Source organism: Hemiscyllium ocellatum, chromosome 13, assembly GCF_020745735.1.
Source record: "Hemiscyllium ocellatum isolate sHemOce1 chromosome 13, sHemOce1.pat.X.cur, whole genome shotgun sequence".
Taxonomy (NCBI): Eukaryota; Metazoa; Chordata; class Chondrichthyes; order Orectolobiformes; family Hemiscylliidae; genus Hemiscyllium; species Hemiscyllium ocellatum.
In genome coordinates this window covers 1553362-1578183 of record NC_083413.1, presented here as the reverse complement: position 1 = coordinate 1578183, position 24822 = coordinate 1553362, and the positions used below count along the sequence as shown (strand labels likewise).

The window sequence follows — 24822 nt, the reverse complement described above, 5'->3', positions numbered from 1 at the left end:
AGGATTTGCAGAGGTTGCTATGACGCGGGGCGGCTCAGCAATGATTATTTCCTCATAATACTGACGGATTGTCACAATTGGTTGGGGAGAGACCTCACAGAAACCTCCCAGGAAGGTAAAAGGCATGGGCTGGCACCAGGAAAACCTCATTGGCGTCTGAGCAGCGTCTGTTAGAGCACACGGTGGGGTCTGGGTATCAGTCAGAGCCTGAGGGGAGGGTGTGTATCTGAGGGAGGGTGTGTCTCAGGGAGTGTCAGGGGGTGTCTCAGGGAGTGTCAGGAGGTGTGTCAGGGGAAGTGTGAGGGGGTGTGTCAGGGGAGTGTGAGGTGGTGTGTCAGGGGTGTGTGTGTGTGTGTGAGGGTGAGTCGGGGAGTGTGTGAGGGTGTGTGTCAGGGGAGTGTGTGTGTGTGTCGGGGGGTGAGGGTGTGTGTTTCAGGGAGAGTCTCTGTGTGTGTGTGTGTGTGTGTGTGTATAAAGGAACTCAGTGAGTCTCTGCTGGGTCTAATTCCTTGCCCACTCTCTCTGGGACCATGGGGGACTTACTGCCTGCCATTGTTATCGATAATGGCTCAGGTCTGATAAAGGCGGGTATTTCTGGGGACAAGGAGCCCCGTTCTATCTTCACCAACGTGATTGGCAAACCCAGGCAGAAGGCGCTGATCATTGGGGCTGGCCAAAAGGATTTCTACATTGGTGAGGAGGCTCAGGCCAAGAGGGGGGTGCTGAGCATTAAGTACCCAGTAGAGCATGGCATTGTTACCTCCTGGGAGGACATGGATAAGGTCTGGAGGTATATCTATGACAATGACCTGAAGATCAAGGCAAATGAGAGGCCAGCACTGCTGACTGAGGCGCCCCTCAACCCACTCGCCAACCGTGAGAAGATGTGCCAGGTGCTGTTTGAGGTCTTTGAGCTGCCCGCCATGTATGTGGCCATTCAGGCAGTACTAGCCCTGTACGCCTCAGGCAGGACCACGGGCTGTGTGATGGACAGTGGTGATGGAGTCAGCCACACGGTGCCCATCTATGAGGGTTATTGCTTGCCACACGCTGTCCTGAGGTTGGAGCTGGGCGGCAGGGACCTGACTGAGTACCTGGTGAGGATCCTGACCGAGAGTGGGGTCTCGTTTGTCAGCACAGCCGAGAAGGAGATCGTCAGGGACATCAAGGAGAAGCTCTGCTACGTGGCGGTGGATGTACAGGCTGAGATGTGCAAGAAGCCGGCCGATGTGGAGAAAGACTACAAGCTGCCCGATGGCCAGGTCATCAAGATCCAGAACCAGAGGTTCCGCTGTCCCGAGACCCTCTTCATGCCAGCCAACATTGGCATCGAAGCACCTGGCATTGACAAACTTTGCTTCAATACCATCATGAAATGTGACATCGACCTCCGCAGAGACCTATATTCCAACGTAATCCTAGCCGGAGGCTCCAGCCTCTTCCCGGGCATGGATGAGAGAATGCTCAAGGAGATGACCAAGATGGTACCCACGGGCACCCCGGTCAAAGTCTGTGCTCCCGCCGACAGAAAGTACTCGGTGTGGATGGGGGGCTCGATCCTGTCGTCTCTGTCTGCCTTCCAGCAGATGTGGGTGCTGGCCTCTGAGTACAAGGAAGTAGGGGCCAACATCGTGCACAGGAAGTGCTTCTGAACCAGTTCCCAGCCCCGTCTCTCTCCAACCCAAGCATCCACACATCCGAACAAATCAAATCAAAGTCACTGTATTTTACAAAGAGAAACAATACTGACAAAATAAAGGTACAGAATGAAATGTGACAAACTGGCTGCTTTTTATCTTTCATTTCTGTTCTGTTGAAAATTACCCTGTTCTTTCCATTTTGGAGCCTCGACCCTTTGAATACTGTCGAGAGTGTGGTGTTGGAAATGGACATCAGGTTAGGCAGCATCTGAGGAGCAGGAGAATCGATGTTTCAGGCATAAACCCTTCATCAGGAATGAGGCTGGGTGCCAGAAGGATGAGAGATAAATGGGAGGGGGTGGGGCTGGGGGGAAGATAGTGATTCCATTCCACCCCTGGTCCTCACCTTCCAGAAACCCATTCCTGATGAAGGGCTCCTGCCCAAAATGTCAGTGTTCCTGCTCCTCGGATGCTGCCTGACCTGCTGTGCTTTTCCAGCACCTCTCTAACCTTGAACTCTAATCTCTAGCATCTGCAGGTCCTCACTTTCGCCTGAGGGGAAGGTAGCTGAGAATGTGATAGGTGGATGGAGATGGGGGCTGAAAATGTGTTGCTGGTTAAAGCGCAGCAGGTCAGGCAGCATCCAAGGAACAGGAAATTCGATGTTTCGGGCCAGAGCCCTTCATCAGGAATCTGCCCGGCTTATGCCCGAAACGTTGAATTTCCTGTTCCTTGGATGCTGCCTGACCTGCTGTGCTTTAACCAGCAACACATTTTCAGCTCTGATCTCCAGCATCTGCAGACCTCACTTTTTACTGGATGGAGATGGGGGTAAAGGTGATAGGTCGGAGGGGAAGGTGGAGCAGATAGGTAGGTAGGAAGATGGACAGGTGGGACAGGTCATAACAAAGTTGCTGACCTGGAAGGTTGGATCTGGGATAAGGTGAGGGGGAGGGGAAATGAGGAAACTGTTGAAGTCCACATTGATGCCCTGGGGTTGAAGTGTTCCGAGGCGGAAGATAAGGCGTTCTTCCTCCAGGCATCTGGTGGTGAGGGAGTGGCGGCGGTGGAGGAGGCCCAGGACCTCCATGTCCTCGGCTGAGTGGGAGGGGGAGTTGAAATGTTGGGCCGCAGGGCAGTGTGGTTGATTGGTGCGGGTATCCCGGAGATGTTCCCTAAAGCGCTCTGCTAGGAGGCGCCCAGTCTCCCCAATGTAGAGGAGACCACATCGGGAGCAATGGATACAATAAATGATAATGGTGGATATGCAGGTGAAACTTTGATGGATGTGGAAGGCTCCTTTGGGGCCTTGGATAGAGGTGAGGGAGGAGGTGTGGGCACAGGTTTTACAGTTCCTGTGGTGGCAGGGGAAGGTGCCAGGACAGGAGGGTGGGCTGTTAGGGGACGTGGGCATGACAAGAGAGTCACGGTGGAAATGGTCTTTGTGGAAAGTGGTTAGGGGTGGGGAGGGAAATATATCCCTGGTTGTGGGGTCCGTTTTGTAGGTGGCGGAAATGGCAGAGGATGACGCAATGTATCCAGAGGCCGGTGGGGTAGAAGGTGAGGACCAGAGGTGTTCTGTCCTGGTGGATTGGAGAGGTGGGGTTTGAGGGCAGAAGTGCGGGAAGTGGGGGAGATGCACTGGAGGGCATTATTGATTGGAGGGCAAATCCTCCGCCATTTCTGCCACCTACAAACAGACCCCACCACCAGGGATATATTCCCCTCCCTACCCCTACCTGCATTTAGGAGGGACCTTCTCTCTGTGACTCCCTCATTTGATGCACGCCCCCGAACAAGCCACCACCCTCTCCATCCTGGCACCTTCCCCTGCCACCGCAGAAATTGCAAAACCTGTGCCCTCACCTCCATCCAAGGCCCTAAAGGATCCATCCACATTTGACAGAAACTAACCTGCACTTTCACACACATCATCTACTGTGTCCATTGCTCTCAAAACGGTCTCCTCTACCTCGGAGAGACAGGACACCTACTTGTGGTACACTTCAGAGAACATCTCCGGGACACCCGCACCAACCAACCCCACTGCCCAGTGGCTGAACAATTCAATTTTCCCTCCCACTCTGCCAAGAACATGCATGTCCTAGGCCACCTCCATCGCCAAACTCTAGCCACCCGATGCCTAGAGGAAGAACACCTCATCTTCCACCTTGTGACCCTCCAACCACATGGCATCAACATGAGAATTCACCAGTATCCACAATGCCCCTCTCCTCACCTCATCCCAGATCCAACCTCCCAATTTGGCACCACCCTGCCCTGGCTGCCTATCTTCCTTCCCATCTATCCATTCCAACCTCCTCCTACCTATCACCTTCGCCCCATCTCTGTCTACCAATCGCATTTTCAGCGGCCTTCCCCCCTCCCATTTATCTCTTGGCCTCATTGAGCCACCCCCTCATTCCTGATGAAGGGCTGATCACTGAAATGCTGATTCTACTGCTCCCCGGATGCTGCCGGACCTGCTGTGCTTTTCCAGCAACACACTCTCCGACTTTGATCTCCAGCATTTGCAATCCTCAATTTCTCCTTTAAACACAGCGTTCCCCAGGGTCCGGTCTGACCCTGACCCTCTGTGAACACAGCGTTCCTCAGGGTCCGGTCTGACCCTTTCCCTCGGTGAACACAGCGTTCCCCAGGGTCCGGTCTGACCCTTTCCCTCGGTGAACACAGCGTTCCCCAGGGTCCAGTCTGACCCTGACCCTCGGTGAACACAGCGTTCCCCAGGGTCCTATCTGACCTTGACCCTCGGTGAATACAGCGTTCCCCAGGGTCCAGTCTTACCCTGTCCCTCGGTGAATACAGCGTTCCCCAGGGTCCAGTCTTACCCTGACCCTCGGTGAATACAGCGTTCCCCAGGGTCCAGTCTTACCCTGACCCTCTGTGAACAGTGTTCACCAGTGTTTGTTCTGAACCCTCACCGTGTTTGTCTCTATCCCCAAGTCCTCTCCTTATTCCGGGATTTGCTCCTCTTTTTTGAAAGTGATGTCAGTCTTGCGAAACCTCAATGCATCTTCCCCTGAATATTCAAAAGCAGTTTCTATGACACCAGTTTACTGTTCGATGGCAGGATACCCCAAATAGAACATAGAACATAGAACATTACAGCGCAGTACAGGCCCTTCAGCCCTCGATTATGCGCCAACCTGTCATACCAATCTGAAGCCCATCTAACCTGCGCTATTCCATGTACGTCCATAAGCCTGTCCAATGACGACTTAAATGTCATTAAATTTGGCAAGTCTACTACTGTTGCAGACAAAGCATTCAATACCCTTACCCGTGGGCGGCACGGTGGCACAGTGGTTAGCACTGCTGCCTCACAGCGCCAGAGACCCGGGTTCAATTCCCGACTCAGGCGACTGACTGTGTGGAGTTTGCACATTGTCCCTGTGTCTGTGTGGGTTTCCTTCGGGTGCTCCGGTTTCCTCTCACAGTCCAAAGATGTGCAGGTGAATTGTCCATGCTAAATTGCCCGTAGTGTTAGGTGCAGGGTTAAGTGTAGGGGAATAGGTCTGGGTGGGTTGCGCTTTGGTGGGTCAGTGTGGACTTGTTGGGCCGAAGGGCCTGTTTCCACACTGCAAGTCATCTAATCTACTCTCTGAGTAAAGAAACTACCTCTGACATCGGTCCTATATCTATCACCCCTCAATTTAAAGCTATGCCTCCTCGTGCTCACCGTCCCCATACTTGGAAAAAGGCTCTCCCTGCCCACCCTATCTAACCCTCTGATTATCTTATATGTCTCTATTAAGTCACCTCTCAACCTTCTTCTCTCCAACGAAAACAGTCTCAAGTCCCTCAGCCTTCCCTCCATACCAGGCAACACCCTGGTAAATCTCTTCTGCACCCTTTCCAAAGCTTCCACATCCTTCTTATAATGCAGTGACCAGAACTGTACACAATGCTCCAAGTGTGGCCGTACCAGAGCTTTGTACAGCTGCAGCATAACCTCATGGTTCTGGAACTCGATCCCTCTATTTATAAAAGCTAAAACACTGTATGCCTTCTTAACAACCCTGTCAACCTAGGTGGCAACTTTCAGAGATCTGTGTACCTGGACATTGAGATCTCTCTGCTCATCTACACTACCAAGAATCTTACCATTAGCCCAGTACTCTGCATTCCTGTTACTCCTTCCAAAGTGAATCACCTCACACTTGTCTGCATTAAACTCCATTTGCCACCTCTCAGCCCAGCTCTGCAGCTTATCTATGTCTCTCTGTAACCTACAACATCCTTTGACACTATCCACAACTCCACCGACCTTAGTGTCATCTGCAAATTTACTAACCCACCCTGCTACACCCTAATCCAGGTTGTTTATAAAAATGACGAACAGCAATGGACCCAACACCGACCCTTGCGGTACCCCACTGGTAACTGGACTCCAGGATGAACATTTCCCATCAACCATCACCCTCTGTCTTCCTTCAGCAAGCCAATTACTGATTCAAACTGCTATATCTCTCAATCCCATTCCTTCGCATTTTGTACAATAGCCTACTGTGGGGAACCTTATCGAATGCCTTGCTGAAATCCATATACACCACATCAACCGGTTCACTCTCATCTACCTGTTTGGTCACCTTCTCAAAGAACTCAATATGGTTTGTGAGGCACGGCCTACCCTTCACAAAACCGTGCTGATTATCCCTAATCAAATTATTCTTTTCTAGATGGTTATAAATCCTATCTCTTATAAGCTTTTCCAACACTTTACCAACAACTGAAGTAAGGCTCATTGGTCTCTAATTACCAGGGTTGTCTCTACTCCCCTTCTTGAACAGGGGAACCACATTTGCTATCCTCCAGTCTTCTGGCACTATTCCTGTAGACAATGACAATTTAAAGATTGATGCCAAAGGCTCGGCAATCTCCTCCCTGGCTTCCCTGAGAATACGAGGATAAATCCCATCCAACCCGGGGGACTTATCTATTTTCACACTCTGCAGGATTTCTATTACCTCTTCCTTGTGAACCTCAATCATACCGAGTCTAGTAGCCTGTATCTCAGTATTCTCTTTGACAATATTGTCATTTTCTAGAGTGAATACTGTTGAAAAATATTCATTTAGTGCTTCCCCTATCTCCTCTGACTCCACATACAACTTCCCACTACTATCCTTGATTGGCCCTAATCTTACTTTTGTCATTCTTTTATTCTTTAAATACCTATAGAAAGCCTTAGGGGTTTACCATGATCCTATCCACCAACAACTTCTCATGTCTCCTCTTGGCTCTTCTGAGCTCTCTCTTTAGGTCTTTCCTGGCTACCTTGTAACTCTCAAGTGCCCTAACTGAGCCTTCACATTTTATCCTAAAATAAGCCGCCTTCTTCCTCTTGACCAGAGATTCCACTTCCTTCATAAACCATGGCTCCCGTGCTCTACAGCTTCCTGCCTGTCTGACAGGTACATACTTTTCTAGGACACTCAGGAACCTTTCCTTGAATAAGCTCCACATTTCTAATGTGTCCATCCCCTGCAGTTTCCTTCCCCATCCTATGCTTCCTAAATCTTGCCTACTCGCATCGTAATTGCCTTTCCCCCAGCTGTAACTCTTGCCCAGTGGGATACACCTATCCCTTTCTATCACTAAAGTAAACATAACAGAATTGTGATCGCTGTCTCCAAAGTGCTCACCTACTTCCAAGTCTAACACCTGGCCAGGCTCATTACCCAGTACCAAATCCAATGTGGCTTCGCCCCTTGTTGGCCTGTCTACATACTGTGTCAGGCAGCCCTCCTGCACACACTGGACAAAAACTGACCCATCGATAGTACTCATACTATAGTGTTCCCAGTCAATATTTGGAAAGTTGAAGTCCCCCATGACAACTACCCTGTCACTCTCACTCCTATCGAGAACCATTTTTGCTATCCTTTCCTCTACATCTCTGGAACTAATCGGAGGCCTATAGAAACTCCCAATAGGGTGACCTCTCCTTCCTGTTTCTAACTTCAGCCCATACTACCTCAGTTGACGAGTCCCCTAACTGCAACTGTAATACTGTCCTTGATCAACAATGCCACACCTCTCCCTCTTTTACCATCTTCTCTGTTCTTACTGAAACATCTAAATCCTGGAACCTGCAACAACCATTCCTGTCCCTGCCTTATCCATGTCTCCGAAATGTCCACAACATCGAAGTCCCAGGTACCAACCCATGCTGCAAGTTCATCCACCTTATTCCAGATGCTCCTGGCGTTGAAGTACACACATTTCAAACCAACTTCTTGCTTGCCAGTGCCATTTTGTGTCCCTGAAACTTGATTTTGGACCTCCCTACTCTCAACCTTTTCTATATTCAAACTACAGTTTTGGTTCCCATCCCCCTGCTGGATTAGTTTAATCCCACTCCAATCGACTTAGCGAACTCTACCCCCCCCCCCACCCAGGATATTAGTACCCCTCTGGTTCGGATGAAGACCATCCTGCTTGTAGAGGTCCCACCTTCCGCCAGAAAGAGCCCCAATTATCCAAGAATCCAAACCCCTCCCTCCTGCAACATCCCTGTAGCCATGTGTTCAACTCCTCTCTCTCCCTATTCCTCGCCTCACCAGCACGTGGCACGGGCAACAAACCAGAGACAACAACTCTGTTCGTCCTAGCTCTAAGCTTCCATCCTAGCTCCCTGAATATCTGCCTTGAATCCCCATCTCTCTTCCTCCCTATGTCGTTGGTGCCAATGTGGACCATGACTTGGGGCTGCTCCCCCTCCCCCTTAAGGATCCCAAAAACACGATCAGAGTCATCATGAACCCTGGCACCTGGGAGGCAACACACCAACTGTGAGTATGTCTCGTCTCTACAGAACCTCCTATCTGTCCCCCTAACTATGGAGTCCCCAATGACTACTGCTCTGCTCCTCTTCCCCCTTCCCCTCTGAGCAGCAGGGACAGACTCTGTACCAGAGCCCTGTGCCCCACTGCTTTCCCCTGACAAGTCATCCCCCCAACAGTATCCAAAACGGTATACTTATTGTTGAGGGTTTTTGGTTTTTATGTCCAATGTTGGATTTTGGTGGAAGGTCTTGATGATGTTTAGCTAGCTGGGCTGGGGGTGTCTTGTGTTTCAGGGGTAGCCTTTATGATAAATTGGCACCATGTACCTTGAACTCATCTCTTCTCTGGAGGATCTACAGCAGGAGCAAACTATTAGCTTGGCTCTGACAGTGAAGGCATCCAGAGCTAGCTGCTTCCAGGGATGGATGGATTATTTTATGATGAGTAGGTTCGGCCTGTACTCTTGGAATTTAGAAGAATGAGAGACAACCTGATTGAAACCAGAGTTGTCACGGGACTGACACGGGAGATGTGGAAGAACTTTCTTTCCCTTGTGGGAGAGTCTAGGATCAGAAGGCATCATCTTCCCAATAATAGTCACCCTTTTAAGACAAAGTTGAGGAAGAATTTCTTCTCTCAGAAAGTAGAGAATGTGTCAAATTCTTTACCACAGAGGGCTGTCATTGTTAGGTAAGTATACTGCAGCAAGTGACATTTTTATGGGAATCGAGAGTAGTAAGGCGTTCGACAAGGTTCCCCATGGGAGACTGATTAGCAAGGTTAGATCTCACGGAATACAGGGAGAACTAGCCATTTGGATACAGAACTGGCTCAAAGGTAGAAGACAGAGGGTGGTGGTGGAGGGTTGCTTTTCAGACTGGAGGCCTGTGACCAGTGGAGTGCCACAAGGATTGGTGCTAGGTCCTCTACTTTTTGTCATTTACGTAAATGATTTGGATGCCAGCATAAGAGGTACAGTTAGTAAGTTTGCAGATGACACCAAAATTGGAGGTGTAGTGGACAGCGAAGAGGGTTACCTCAGATTACAACAGGATCTTAACCAGTTGGGCCAATGGACTGAGAAGTGGCAGATGGAGTTTAATTCAGATAAATGCGAGGTGCTGCATTTTGGGAAAGCAAATCTTAGCAGGACTTATACACTTAATGGTAAGGTCCTAGGGAGTGTTGCTGAACAAAGAGACCTTGGAGTGCAGGTTCATAGCTCCTTGAAAGTGGACTCACAGGTCGATAGGATAGTGAAGAAGGCGTTTGGTATGCTTTCCTTTATTGGTCAGAGTATTGAGTACAGGAGTTGGGAGGTCATGTTGCGGCTGTACAGGCCATTGGTTCGGCCACTGTTGGAATATTGCATGCAATTCTGGTCTCCTTCCTATTGGAAAGATATTGTGAAACTTGAAAGGGTTCAAAAAAGTTTTACAAGGATGTTGCCAGGGTTGGAGGATTTGAGCTACAGGGAGAGGCTGAACAGGCTGGGGCTGTTTTCCCTGGAGCATCAGAGGCTGAGGGATGATCTTATAGAGGTTTACAAAATTATGAAGGGCATGGATAGGATAAATAGACAAAGTCTTTTCCCTGGGGTCGGGTAGTCCAGAACTAGAGGGCATAGGTTTAGGGTGAGAGGGGAAAGATATAAAAGAGATCTAAGGGGCAACTTTTTCACACAGAGGGTGGTATGTGTATGGAATAAGCTGCCAGAGGAAGTGGTGGAGGCTGGTACAATTGCAACATTTAAGAGGCATCTGGATGGGCATAAGAATAGGAAGGGTTTGGAGGGATATGGCCTGGGTGCTGGCAGGTGGGACCAGATTGGTTTGGGATATCTGGTCGGCATGGACGGGTTGGACCGAAGGATCTGTTTCCATGCTGTGCATCTCTATGACTCTATGACTCTAGTGGGATCAACATTGGAAAGTAGAGTTGTGGATTAATAGATTGGCCATGATCTCAATGAAAGATGATATACCAACTCGATGGAATGAATTACCCAGAATCTTAGAGTCATATAGAACAGAAGAGGCCCTTCAGCCCATTGAGCCTGTACCAGTAAAAATGTCCTGCCACCCACACTAGTCCCGCTTTCCTACTCTAGGCTCATGGCTGACTTCTGCTCCAAAGCTTTATGGTCTTACAGTGTGATGGCCAGTGGGACCTGTACTAGCCCTTGGAAAACATTATCTAATGAGATGGACAGCCCCAGCCTTTTGCCCCATTACCTTGCATTTCCTTCCCTTTGTAAATATATATCCACTCACTATTTGAACCTTAACAGCTGAGTCTGCTCCCACTAACACTTCAAATTGTACATTCAGATTTCAATTATTTGCAGAATGTTTCTCTTTTGAATTGTCTCCTCTGAGCTTGTCTTGACAGCTGTTTTAACTCTGAATGCCCTGGAAACATGGACTCCCTATTCATCCAATCAAAAACCATTTAAATGTATATTTATAGTTCAAAGCTCCATGAAGCCACAGACAGAAATTGGGAATCATGGGACAGTATTTGAAAGCACTCTGTAAGTGACCTGGGTCCAGATAATTACCAGATGTTTGCATGGGGTTGGATGGAGATATGGTTTGGAGATTTCTAGTCATAGATTCATACAGCGGAGAAACAGTTCCTTCAGTCCAACCCTTATCGCCAACCAGACATCTTAATTTGACCTAATCCCATTTGCCAGCATTTGGCCCATATCCCTATTACCCTGTATGTCGAAAAGTTACCCCATAGGTCCTTATTAACTCTTTCCCCTCTTATCCTACAATCCTCTAGGTTTGGACTTCCCCACACTAGGAAAAAGACCTTGGCTATTCACCCTGAGTATGCCCCTCATAATTATATAAATCTCTGTGATGTCACCCCTCAGCCTCCGACACTCCAGGGAAAACAGCCCCAGCCTGTTCAACCTCTCCCTACAGCTCAAACCCTCCAGTCCCAGCAACATCCTTGTAAATCTTTCTGCACCCTATTACCTCTTTAAAAAGCTTCAGCAAGTCAGTTAAACATAATTTTCCTTGAACATGCTAATGCTGGCTCTTCCGATTTTAAGTCATGTTGTTCCATGTGACTATCAATCCTATCTGGAATAATTGTTTCTGGAATTTTCCCCATGGCTGACTTTAAGCTGACTGATTTGGAGAAAGGAACCTGATGTGTGGCTTCTCCCAGATAAGTGTGGGTGGAGAGCCTGCGTGTGATCTTGGGGGTATCTGATATCAGGGTAGCTTACTGCTGGGATGAAGCAATAATCAGAGCTGTGAGGACACCTGCCTTTTTCCCCAGAGATATCCTCACCTTGCTGCAATGGAAAATCTCCACCCATTGGTCAACCACAAAACAGGTTAAATCAGAGCTAGTCAAACTCAGTAACATTTTGAAAATGCCAACCTACTTCCTGGGAATAAATTGGTGAGCTGCCCATTTACCTGCCTCAGCCAAACCCAGATTTGAAATCTTTAATATCAATACCCAGCCCAAACCCCAAACATGTCCAACCCCACTTACTCACACCAATTAAACGCACCCTACAGAGGCTATGTCTTCACTTACATATCAAAGTTATGGTTTCAACACAGTGGAAAAACCCCAAAGACAGTTCTGTTATTGATAACCTATCAACATTTTTTTCTGTCATGATTTGGGCTGAACTGGGAGATGTTCACAGAAATATGTCATCTTTTGTTTCTCTTTGTGGAACAGGGATTTGTCATTTTCAACAACAACAAACTCTGACTATTTTTAAAAGATCTGTATCTGGCTGGTTTTGAAAGGTTACCCCAAAATAGCTAACTCCTGTTTCAAAAACCAGTAACCAGGGAACTTATGAGGTTGAATTGTTCACATTGTGAGAATCACATTTATATAAACAGCTGTTGGGATGAAGCTCTGCCTGTCTTCGGAAAATATTTTCAGTCCATATTCATAAAGAGGGACCCAAAGAGTTGAGAACATAGAACACGGAACAGTACAGCACAGTACAAGCCCTTTGAGTCTCAATGTTGTGCCAGCCTTTTATCCTACTCTAAGATCAGACGAACCGACGTACCTTTCATCACACTACCTTCTCTTTGCCTATCTAAGAGTCGCTTTAATGTCCCTGATGTATCTGACTCTACTACAACTGCAAGCAATATTTTCCACACACCCAGCACTCTCTGGGTAAAGAACCGACCTCTGACACCTGCCCTAAACCTTCCTCCAATTACCTTAAAATTATCCCCCCACAGCACCCCCCACAGCCCCCCACAGCCTGTCTTTAACCCTGTATTCTGCATTTCAAATTTGACCTTCCAAAATGAATCACTTCACACTTTTCTAGGCTGAACTCCATCTGCCACTTCTCAGCCCAGCTCTGCATCCCATCAATGTCGGGTTGTAACCAAAACAGCTCTCCACACTATCCACCATTCCACCAACCTTCCTGTCATCAGCAAACTTACCAATCCACCCTTTCACTTCCTTATCCAAGTTATTTATAAAATCACAAAGAACAGAGGTGCCAAAACTGATCCTTGCAGAAGACCACTGGTCACCGAGCCCCAGGCTGAATACTTTCTATCTACTACCACCCTGTCTTCTATGGACTGGCCAATTCTGTATCCAGACAGATAGGTTTCCCTGTATCCCATGCCTCCTTCCTTTCTGAATGAGCCTACCATGGGGAACCTTAGCAAATACCTTGCTGAAATCCATGTAAACCACATCCAGTACTTTGCCTTCATCGATATATTTTGTCACATCCTCAAAGAATTCATTAAGGTTTGTGAGGCATGACCTGCCTCTCACAAAGCCATGCTGGCTATCTCTAATCAAACCATGGTTTTCCAAGTAATCATAAACCTAGGCTCTCAGAATCCTCTCCAATACATTGCACACCACTGGCATCAGACCGACTGGTCCGTAATTCCCAGGGTTATCCCTATTCCTTTCCTTGAACAAGGGAATAACATTTGCCAACCCCCAATCATCTGGCACAACTCCAGTGGACAGTGAAGATGCAAAGGTCATCGCCAAAGGCGCAGCAATCTTTTCCCTCGCTTCCTGGAGTAACCTTGGTATATTCCCTCTGGCCCTGGGGATTTATCGATCCTTATGTTTTTCAAAGTTTTCAGCTTATCCTCCTTCATAACATCAACCTGTTCAAGCGTATCAATCTGTTTCACACTGTCCTCAGAAACATCAAGGTCCTTCTCAGTCGTGAATATTGAAGCAAAATATTCATTAAGGACTTCCCCAACTTTCTCTAAATCCAGGTGCAAGCTCCCTCCATTATTCCTGACTGGCCCCACCCTCACTCTGGCCATCCTTTTGTTCCTCACGTAAGTGTAGAATGCCTTAGGGTTTTCCTTAATCCTACTCTCCAAGGCATTTTCATTCTCCCTTCTAGCTCTTCTAAGTCCATTCTTCAGTTCATTCCTGGCTACCTTGTAACCCTCTCGAGTCCTGTTTGATCCCTGCCTCCTCAACCTTAAGTGTGCTTCCCACTTCCTCTTGACTAGATGTTCCACATCCCTTGTCACCCAAGGTTCTTTCACACTGCCAAATCTGTCCAACACTATCAGCAATTGCCCCCGAAAGAATCTCCACATTTCTGTCATGCTTTTCCCTGAGAATGTCTGTTCCTAATTTAGGTGCCCCGGTTCCTGCCTAATAGCTTTGTAATTCCGCCTCCCCCAATTCAATACTTGCCTATACCATCTGCTCCTATCTCTCTCCATGAGTAGAGTAAATGTCAGTGAGTTGTGATCGCTGTCACCAAAATGCTCTCACAATCAGAGATGTGACACCTGGCATGGTTTGCTGCCAAGCACCAAATCCAATATGGCCTCCCTTCTTATTGCGTCTGGAACCCTTCCTGGATACTCCTGACAAAAACTGCTCCACACAAACTATTTGAATAAACAAGGTTCTAATCAATATTAGGAAAGTTAAAGTCACACATGACAACAATCCTGTTACTTCTGCACCTTCCCAAAATCCACCTCCCAGTCTGCTCCTTTGTGCCTCTGGGGGTCTGTAGAAAACTCCCAATAAAGTGATTGCTCCTTTCCTGTTTCTGCTTTCCACCCATACTGACTCTGTAGACAAACCCTCCTTGACGACCTCCCTTTCTGCAGCTATGATACTATCCCTGATTAGCAATGCCACTCCTCCACCTCTTTTACCGTCCCTCCTATTCCTTTTGAAACATCTAAACCTTGGAACATCCATCAACCATTCCTGCTCCTGTGACATCCGAGTCTCCGTAATGGACACGATATCATAGTTCCAAATACTGATGCATGCTCTGAGTTCATCATCCTTCTTCCTGACACTTTTGCGTTAAAACAGACTCACTTCAACACATCACACTGACTGCATTTTTGCCCTATCAAGAGCTTCTCCCCCCTTACAGACTCTATGCACACTGTCTGGCTGTTCATGGCTGACTCCATCCTCTGATCCGTAGCTCCGCTTTCCACCCCCTGCCAATCTAGTTTAAAAACTCCTGAAGAGCTCAAGCAAACCTCCTGCCAAGGATTAGATTAGATTAGACTTACAGTGTGGAAACAGGCCCTTCGGCCCAACAAGTCCACACCGACCCGCCGAAGCGCAACCCACCCATACCCCTACATTTACCCCTTACCTAACACTACGGGCAATTTAGCTTGGCCAATTCACCTGACCCGCACATCTTTGGACTGTGGGAGGAAACCGGAGCACCCGGAGGAAACCCACGCAGACACGGGGAGAACGTGCAAACTCCACACAGTCAGTCGCCTGAGTCGGGAATTGAACCCGGGTCTACAGGCGCTGTGAGGCAGCAGTGCTAACCACTGTGCCACCGTGCCGCCCACAGGATATCGGTGTCCCTCCGGTTCAGGTGCAACCCATCCTTCTTGCACAGGTCCCACCTTCCCAAAATTGTATCCCATGATACACATATCTGAAGTCCTCTCTCCGACACTAGTTCTGCAGCCACCTGTTCATCTACACTCGCTCTCTGACCCTAGCCTCACTAGCCCGTGGCACCTGTAACAATCCTGAGATTACTACTTTGCTCCTCCTGCCTTCCAGCTTCCAACCTAACTCCCTATATTCTCTTTTCAGGTCCTCCTCCCTTTCCATTCCTATATCATTATCAATGTGTACCACAACTTCTAGCTGCTCATACTCCCCCTTAAGAATCATGTAGACTTGATCCGAGACATCCCTGAATTTGGAACCCGGGAGGCAACATACCATCCAGGAGTATCTCTTACACCCACAGGATCTTCTGTCTTATCCTCTCACCATTGAATCTCCTGTCACTATCACTCTCCTATTCTTTCCCCCTTCCCTCCTGAGCCACTGAGCCAGGGTCAATGCCAGAAACCTGGCCGCTGAGACTTTCCCCTGTAGGCATCCACCCTCCCCCTGCCCCCACCCTCAACAGTGCTCCAAGTGGTTTACTTATTATTGACGGGAACATCCACAGGGGATCCCTGCACTGTATGCCTATTCCCTTTCCCTCTCCTGATGGTCACTCAGCTACCTCCCTAGAACTCCTCTCTATCACCCCCTCCACCTCCTGAATGATCTGAAGTCCGTCCAGCTCCAGCTCCAGTTCCCTAACGCGGTCTGGGAGGTGCTGGAGTTGGGTGCATTGCTTGAAGGTGAAGTCAGCAGAGACACGAGTAGCGATCTTTACCACCTACATCGTGCAAGAGGTTTTACAGGGATATGGGGCCAAGTACTGACAAATGGGACAAGTGTGGACTTGTTGGGCTGAAGGGCCTGTTTCCACACTGCAAGTAATCTAATCTAATTAATTTCGACATCTGGTTAGCATGGATGAGTTGGACTGTAGGGTCTGTTTCTGTGCTGTACACCTCTCTGACTCTATGTCATGGTACATGTGTGGAAGTGCCAGTGTTGGACTGGGGTAGATAAAGTCAAAAATGACATGACACTGTGTTATACTCCAACAGGTTTATTTGAAAACACAAGCTTTTGGAGCATTGTTCCTTCTTCAGATGTTAGGTGAAGAACGAGCAATGCGCCAAAAGCCTGTCCTTTCAAATAAACCTGTTGGACTATAACAGGGTATTGTATGATTTTTGACATGTTACATGTGATACACTTGTCACTGGTCTGTACAGTAAGATTTCTTCTAATCTCTGACCCACATATCGATGCACTAGATAAGCACCCAGATGAAAGGAGATGTGAAGTTCACCAATAGGAGTGACTGGAGACACTAAACTCAAGAAAATATAGATATTTGAAAACTTGAAAAGTTTGACAATCACATAGCCAAGACCTGATTTAAGGCAAAAGCATGGGCATGATTAAATGAAACAGGGTTGGGCTATGTACAAATTATTGTGACAGCACCAACTTCTGGTTTGCATTCTGTGAAAATAATTAAAATTCAAAATTACAAGTAAAGTCATCTGTCTTGATAATTATAGTCAGACGAGTTGTCACATCATTTGGAGAAAACATTTGCCCATTTATGTAAAACACATCTCACGGCCATATACAGAAGCTGTGAATATAACATTTGAATTTTGATTCTAACAATGAGCTACTGGAAAGAAGAAATACTTACATTTACAGTGCATTTTTCACAACTTCAGACAATCACAAAGCATTAATGAAATACAAGTGGAACAGATTAGGAAAGAAGTACACAGCTCGGTCACAGAAACAGCAATGTGCCAATATCTGAATAATTCATTGATTACTAAACATCAGCTAGGATAATTACCCCCAATTCAACATGGTGGGCCGTAATCCTTGCCATCTAAATGAGGTGGAATATGGGGCCTTGCCTTAATACCTCAATTTTAAAGCAATGTCTTTCCAAGTACAGCACTCCTTCTTGGTTTGCTCTGAAGTGTCATCTCATCACGTCTCTTGGGAGGAGGTAAATCCCCAACCTATTCACATTTATGGAAGTGTTACCCAGTATAACATAACTTTCAACTGGTAGAGGCAATAGAGAAGCCTTTATCCTCGATGGTCCCTGAAAACCCTCACAGCTAACAGCGTTGGAATGCCCATTCTGTTAAACTCTGAATGAAGATAATTCCAAAAAGACATGATAAATATGAGGCTTTTGGCAATTCTTCATCCAACCAACACACAAATGAGGAACTGGGAACCAAGCCATTAACTTACATGGCGCAGAGATAGCTTGGAAGCCAATTAGCAAAGTTGCTGCTGAGAAATAAATAAAACAAATAAAGTTTAAGTTTACTTTAAGAATGGTATTGATGAGACCAGTTATCAAGTTTCAATAAAGGGTCATAAAGCTGACAGATTATCTTTGCTTCCCTTTCCCTGCCAGTACAATCTGACTTTCTGTGTATTTCCATTAGCCGTTTTTATTCCCAAACTTCAGTATCAGCGATATTTGGCTTCAGCTTATTCTTTTGTCCAATTCAATGTGACAGACTCAGTGAAGCATATTCATCCTGTTAACTGATACAGGGGTGCATTTCAATTAATGGTTCATTGGATGAAGATGTTGCTGGCAAGTCTATCATTATTGCCCATCCCTAATTGCCCTTTAGAAGGAGGTGGTAGGCTCGTTTTGTTTTGTCTTTATATCAGCCACCCCTCAGCCTCTGATGCTCTAGTGAAAACAATCCGAGTTTGTCCAAATAAAAACCAAAAGAACTGGAAAAGCTCAGTAGGTCTGGCAGCATCCATGAAGAGAAATCAAAGTTAACATTTCAGATCCAGTGGCCCTTCCTCAGAATAGTTCCCAACAGGACCCAAAATGTTAACTCTGATTTCTCCTCACAGACCTATTGAGGTTTTCCAGCAACTTCTGTATTTGTTTCAAGTTTGTTCAGTCTAATACACTCCAATCAGACCACATCCTGATATACCTCTATGCCCCCTCTCCAAAGCTTCCACATCCTTCCTATTAGTGTGGGAACAGAACTGAACACAATAATTCAAATGTAGCCTAAATAAAGGTTTATACAGCTGCAACATGACTTACCAATTTTTATACTCACTATCCCAAAAGGTGAAGGTAAGCATGCCATACATCTTCTTTACCACATCATTCACTTGTATTGCCACTTCCAGGGTAGCTCTGGACTTGCACCCCAAAATCCCTCAGTATATCAATGCTCCTAAGGGTCCTGCAATTTACTTTCTCTAGCACTTGACCTCCCAAAATGCATCACTTCAGATTTTCCGGATTGAACTCCATCTGCCACTTCTCTGCCCAACTCTCCAATTGCTTTATGTTCTGCTGTATCTTTTCAACAACTTCCTCGCTGTCGACAACTTCACCAATTCTCATATATATTACAAGCACCTGCGGTCTCAGCACTTATCCTCGTGGAACATCACTGGTTCCAGACCTCCAGTCAGAAAATCATCCCTCCACAATTACCCTAAATCTTCTATGACCATGCTAATTTTATATCCAACTTACCAACTCACCACTGATCCCATGTGACTTAATCTTCTGAACCAACCTACCATGAGGGACTTTGTCAAATGCTTTAGTAAAATCCATATAATCAACATCTATTGTCCTCCCTCATCAATCACCTTTGTCATTTCTTTAAAACGTCCATCAAATTTGTGTGACAAGTTCTCCCCCATACAAAGCCATGTTAACTATCCCTAATAACTCTATTATTTTCCAAAATCTAGAGTGTTTTTGGAGCTGTGCCAATCCAGGCAAGTAGGATACTCCATTACACTTGTAGATTAGATTACTTGCAGTTTGGAAACAGGCCCTTCAGCCCAACATGTCCACACCCATTCCCCTACACCTAACACTATGGGCAATTTAGCATGGCCAATTCATCTAACCTGCACGTATTTGGATTGTGGGAGGAAACTCATGCAGACACGGGGAGAATGTGCAAACTCCACCCAGAGTCACTTGATGCAGGAATTGAACTCGGCTCTCTGAGGCAGCAGTGCTAACCACTGTGTCGTCCACATGGTGGACAGGTTTTGGGAAGTCAGGAAGTGAATTACTCAAAATAGAATGTCTAGCTTCTGACCTGCTGTTGTAACAGCAGTATTTATGTCATGAGTTCAGTTTGATTTCTGGTCAATGGTAACTCCTAGGACATAGTGAGTGATTCAATGATGCAATGCTATTGAACATCAAGTAACACTAATCAGACTCTCTTTTATTGGAGATTGTCATTGTCTGGCACTAGTGAAAATATACATGTCACCTTGTCTGAGTCTTGGTGTATTTGAACATTGACATACAGGGGTAATTTTCCATATTGTTGCATAGATGCTAATATGGCAACTGCGCTGAAACAACTTGGCCAGGGCCACAGCTCAGTCTATAATAAACATCTTCATTACTACTGCCAGAATATTATCAGGAACCAAAGCCTTTGAGCATCCTTCATCTGTCCATTGGTATCAAATGGAGTGAATTCAATTGGGGGAAGACTGCTATCTTTAATGCTGGGATCTCTGAGGAGGCTGAAATGAATCATTCACTCAACATTTCTGACTGAAGATGGATGCAAATAATTCAGTGTTATCTTTTACACTGACATTGTGCTCTTCCTTCATTGAGGATGGGGATATTTGTGGAGTCTCGTCCACCACTGAGTTGTTTAATTGTCCACCACCATTCACAACCCGATAAAGCTGGACTGAGAGCTTAGGTCTGGGATCGCTTAGCCCAAACAGTTGCTGCGGATGCTGCTTGGCATACATATAATATCGTTTGGGAGCTCCACCAGGGTGACATCTCATTTCCAGGTATGGCTGGTGCTGCTCCTGCACTCTCCATTACACCAGGGTTGATCCCCTGGCTTAATGGTGGGGATATGCCAGGTCATGTGGTTACAGATTGTGCTGGAGTACAGCTCTGCTGCTGTTGATGACCCACAGTACCTCAATTGATGTCTAGTCTTGAGCTGATCGATCTGTTCAAATTAGTGTGGTGATACTGATACACAACGGTGATTGAGTGCAACCTCATTTTGATGGTGGGACTTTGTCTCCACAAGGAATGTGTTGTAGTCACTCTTTCTGATACTGTCATGGACAAGCTGAATATGTGACATGTAGATCCATCGTTATTTCCACCTCCTGCAAACCCAGCCTAGCAGCAATGTTCTTTCAGACTCAGTCAGATAAGTGTGTTATAGAGCTACTCTTGGTGATGGACGTTGGTGATGGACATTGAAATTTCTCACCCAGAATCCATTCTGGATACCCTCAGCACTTTCTCTCAGTGATGTCAAACATAGGAACAGAGAGAAGGACTGATTCATTAGCTGAAAACAGGGTTGGGTGTAGAAAATGCTAATCAGCAGGATGTTTCCTCGTCCATGCTTCACCTGATGCCATGAGACTTCATGGAGTCCTGAGTCAATGTTGAGCCCTCTTACAAACTCCCTTCCAAATTGAATATATCTCGACTGCCACCCGATAGAGTCAAAGAGCTATAGAGCATGGACACAGACCCTTTAGTCCAACTCGTTCATGCCAACCAGATATCCTAAATTAATCTCATTCCATTTGCCAGCATTTGGACAATATCCCCCTTAGCCCTTCCTATTCATATACTCAAACAAACGTATTTTAAATGTTGCAATTGTACCAGTCTCCACCACTTCCTCTGGCAGCTCATTCCATACACATACCACCCTCTGTGTGAAAAAGTTACCCTTTAGGTCCCTTTCAAATCTTTCCCTTCTCACCCTAAACTTATACCCTCTAGTTTTGGTATCTCCCACCCCAGGTGTTATGAAGATGTGAGTGTACTGTACCGTTAAGAGAGTTAGAGGCTAATCAAGATACCTGACACAGCACCAAGTGTTCTGAACAAGATATAATGTAACATTTGGTCAAACAACTCAATTAGTTGGTTGCCTGGAGATGACAAAACAAATTTGAATTAGGCCAATCAGTAAATTACCAAACTCCAATCCAGTTTGAATTAAGTATTTTGACAATATTAGAAGGCAATAACACAATCCAAAGTTCTTGCTTATAAATCTGGGGAAATTGAACACTTGGGAGGAGAATTTATCCCATATCATAACAGAAGGAAAGGACATTGTCTATTTATCCTATCCATGCCCCTCATGATTTTATAAACCTCCGTAAGGTCACCACTCAGCCTTTGACAGTTAGGTGGGAGAGGACATATCCAGGGATGGTGATGGCAGTGTCTGGGATATTGTGCATAAGGTATGATTCTGTGTGTATAACTATATCAAGCTGCTGAGTCAAACAGTGTGGTGCTGGAAAAGCACAGCCGGTCAGGCAGCATGCCAGGAGCAGGAGAGTTGAATTTCAAGCATCAGGAATGTGGGGGATCCAAGGGGGCTGATAGATAAATGGGAGGGGGGGTGTGGGACTGGGGGGAAGGTAGCTGGGAGTACAATAGGTAGATGAAGATGGGGGTGAAGATGATAGTTTGGAGAGGAGGGTGGAGCAGAAGGACGTTAGACAGGGAGCACAGGTCAAGAAGGTGGTGTTAAGTTGATGGGGTTGGATGCTGTTTGAGCTGCTGTTTGACTAATCTGTGAGACAGCTCCCCTGATTTTGGTACTAGCATCCAGTTTATTATTTTAGTCAGTGAGATTGTTCCATTTGCGTACATTTACACATCTCTAAAATAAAGCAGTTTTAAATAAATAAATATTTCACCAAGCTGCTAATTAGACTGCTTACATGGCAGAGAATGTGCAAAGGACACTCCATCCATTTGTTTATTTAATATAATAAACTGACATCTAAATACTCCTCCAGCATTTAGTTTTGGTTAAAGCCAGTGAAACATATTCTTTGATGACCTTACTGCTAGTGTTTCCGGCCAGTCTGAAAATGAATCTTTCCTGGAGTGCTGTCTAGTCTCGATTTTACAGATCTCAGTTTCTTATAGAGTGGGTATCACAGATTTCCTAATCAAGTTTTTTTTATTCATCATTAATCTGGGTGAATAAATTATTGATTTGCAATCTGTAAGGAAACACATTCAAAGCTAACTAATCAGCATCTCAATTGCTACCAGCCTAGCTTTTCAGAAAACTTGCTAAATAACTTATGATTTTAAAACTTCAGAGCTAAAGGTAAATCCTTGTCAAGGAAAATGATTTGAAAGATTCAGGGTGTCCCACGCTACTTCATATCTAATGAACCTTTTCTAAGGGTATTCAATCATTCCGTACACATGTGAGCTGTTGTGTCTTTCTCGTGGTCATCTGAACAGCAAATGGCCATTGAAAGCTTTATTCAAGTTGAACTCTATAGATATCCAAACGATGCCAGGTTGTTGCATTGAATAAACAGATGGGTTTGCAGTTTAACATCTTATCCAACAGGGAGAATTTCCATTTTCTCAACAATGAAGTGTCAGCCCGGATGATGTGCTTAAAACGTTTCAAGCTGGCGTGCCTGCTGGCACTGATCTTCAGAATCTTCATCCATCTGCCAATATCATCTTCCTGTTGCCTCTCAGCAATCTCTGTTGTAGTGTAACATTGGGCTCAATAACTGTTTAACTTCTGCTTCTTTCAGTCCAATAGCAAACACTCCAGCCTCAGTCAGGGATCTTCAGGATCCACATGAGGTTTGTTTGCTCACTTACTCAGAAATATTAACTTCATGGCTGACTTTATTACTGTGATTTCAAATATATGCCAATTTGAAAAAACAAATTGACTGATCTTAGTTAAATATTACATCCATTACTAAAACAGAAATTGCTGGTAAAGCTCAGAAGGGTCACTTGATCTGAAACTTTAATTCTGATTTCTGTCCACAGATGCTGACAGACCTGCTGAGCTTTTCCAGCAACTTCTGATTTACAGTATCTGCAGTTTTTTTTGTTTTTTATTACATCCATTGTTGTTGTTATGGGTGATTTCAACTTTCCCAATATTGACTGGAACCTCCTTAGTGCAGATGGTTTGGATGGAGCCACATTTGTCAGGTGTGTTCAGGAGGGTTTCCTTACTCAGTATGTAGACAGGCCGACGAGGGGAGAGGCCATTTTGGATTTGGTGCTCGGCAACGAGCCAGGACAGGTGTCAGATCTCACGGTGTTCTCTGACCACAACTGCCTCACATTTACCATAGTCATGGAGAGGGAAAGGAGCAGTTACTGAGGGAGGATTTTTAATTAGGGAAAAGGAAATTATGACACTATCAGACAGGAGTTGGGAAGTTCTGATTGGGAGCAATTGTTCCACAGAAAGGACACAGCAGACATGTGGAGACTATTTAAGGAGCAGTTGTGAGTGATGCACAAATTTGTTCCTCTGAGACAGGTAAGAAGGGGTAAGATTAAGGAACCTTGGATGAGGACAGAGGAGCTTCTCATCAAAAGGAAGAAGGCAGCTTACGGAAGGTGGAGGAAGCAAGGATCTAGCACAGCTTTAGAGGATTACAGGCTTGCTAGAAAGGAGCTCAGAAATGGACTGAGGAGAGCCAGGAGGGGACACGAGAAAGGCTTGGCAAGAAGGATTAGGGAGAACTCAAAGGCATTTTACTCATAAGTGAGGAATAAGAGAATGATCAGGGAGAAGGTAGGGCCGGTCAGGGATAGGGGAGGGAACTTGTGCGTGGAGTCTGAGCAGATAGGGGATGCCCTAAATGAATATTTTGCTTCAGTTTTCACTAAGGAAAGGCACCTTGTTGTGAATGAGAACTTTGAGGAACTGGGATACAGGCTTGACCAGATCAAGATTGATGAAGTTGATGTGCTGGAAATTTTGGAAAACATTAAGATTGACCAGACCAAATTTATCCCAGGCTGCTCCGGGAAGTGGGAAAGGAGGTTGCTAAGCCACTGGAGAGATATTTGCCTCCTCACTCTCCACGGGAGTCGTACCGGAGGATTGGAAGGCGGCAAAGGTTATTCCTCTTTTCATGAAGGGCAATAGGGAAATCCCTGGCAATTACAGACCAGTCAGTCTTACGTCTGTGGTCAGCAAAGTTTTGGAAAGAATTCCAAGGGATAGGATTTTTGACTATTTGGAAAAGCATCGCGTGATTAAAGGCAGTCAGCTTGGCTTTGTGAGGGGCAGGTCATGCCTCACAAATCTTATTGGGTTCTTTGAGTAGGTGACAAGACAGTTCGATGAAGTTTGAGCAGTGGTTGTGGTGTATATGGACTTTGCAAGACATTTGATAAGGTTCCCCATGGTAGGCTCATTCATAAAGTCAGGAAGTATGGGATACAGGGAGATATGTCTATCTGAATTCAAAATTGGATGCCTGACAGAAAGCAGAGTTGTAGATGGAAAGTATTCTCCCTGGAGGTAGAACACACTGCAGTACACCAGAACTGCAAAAAGAGGAAGAAGAACACCTATACAATGTATTCGCCAAAAATGGATACCTGCGCAATTTCATCAACAGATGCCTAA

At 46.0% G+C, this 24822-nt stretch overlaps 1 protein-coding gene across 2 annotated transcripts; it reads left to right on the top strand.

The window, feature by feature from the left end:
* Positions 1-524: 524 nt before the first annotated feature.
* Positions 525-1652, top strand: LOC132821745 (actin-like). 2 transcript variants are annotated; one of them, XM_060834466.1, is made up of 2 exons: positions 531-1134; positions 1318-1652. In XM_060834466.1, the coding sequence occupies exons 1-2, from the start codon at positions 531-533 to the stop codon at positions 1650-1652; spliced, it is 939 nt and encodes a 312-aa protein (XP_060690449.1). The 2 variants fall into 2 exon arrangements, with proteins under 2 accessions (XP_060690450.1, XP_060690449.1); XM_060834467.1 differs by having other exon boundaries at positions 525-1652.
* Positions 1653-24822: the final 23170 nt, after the last annotated feature.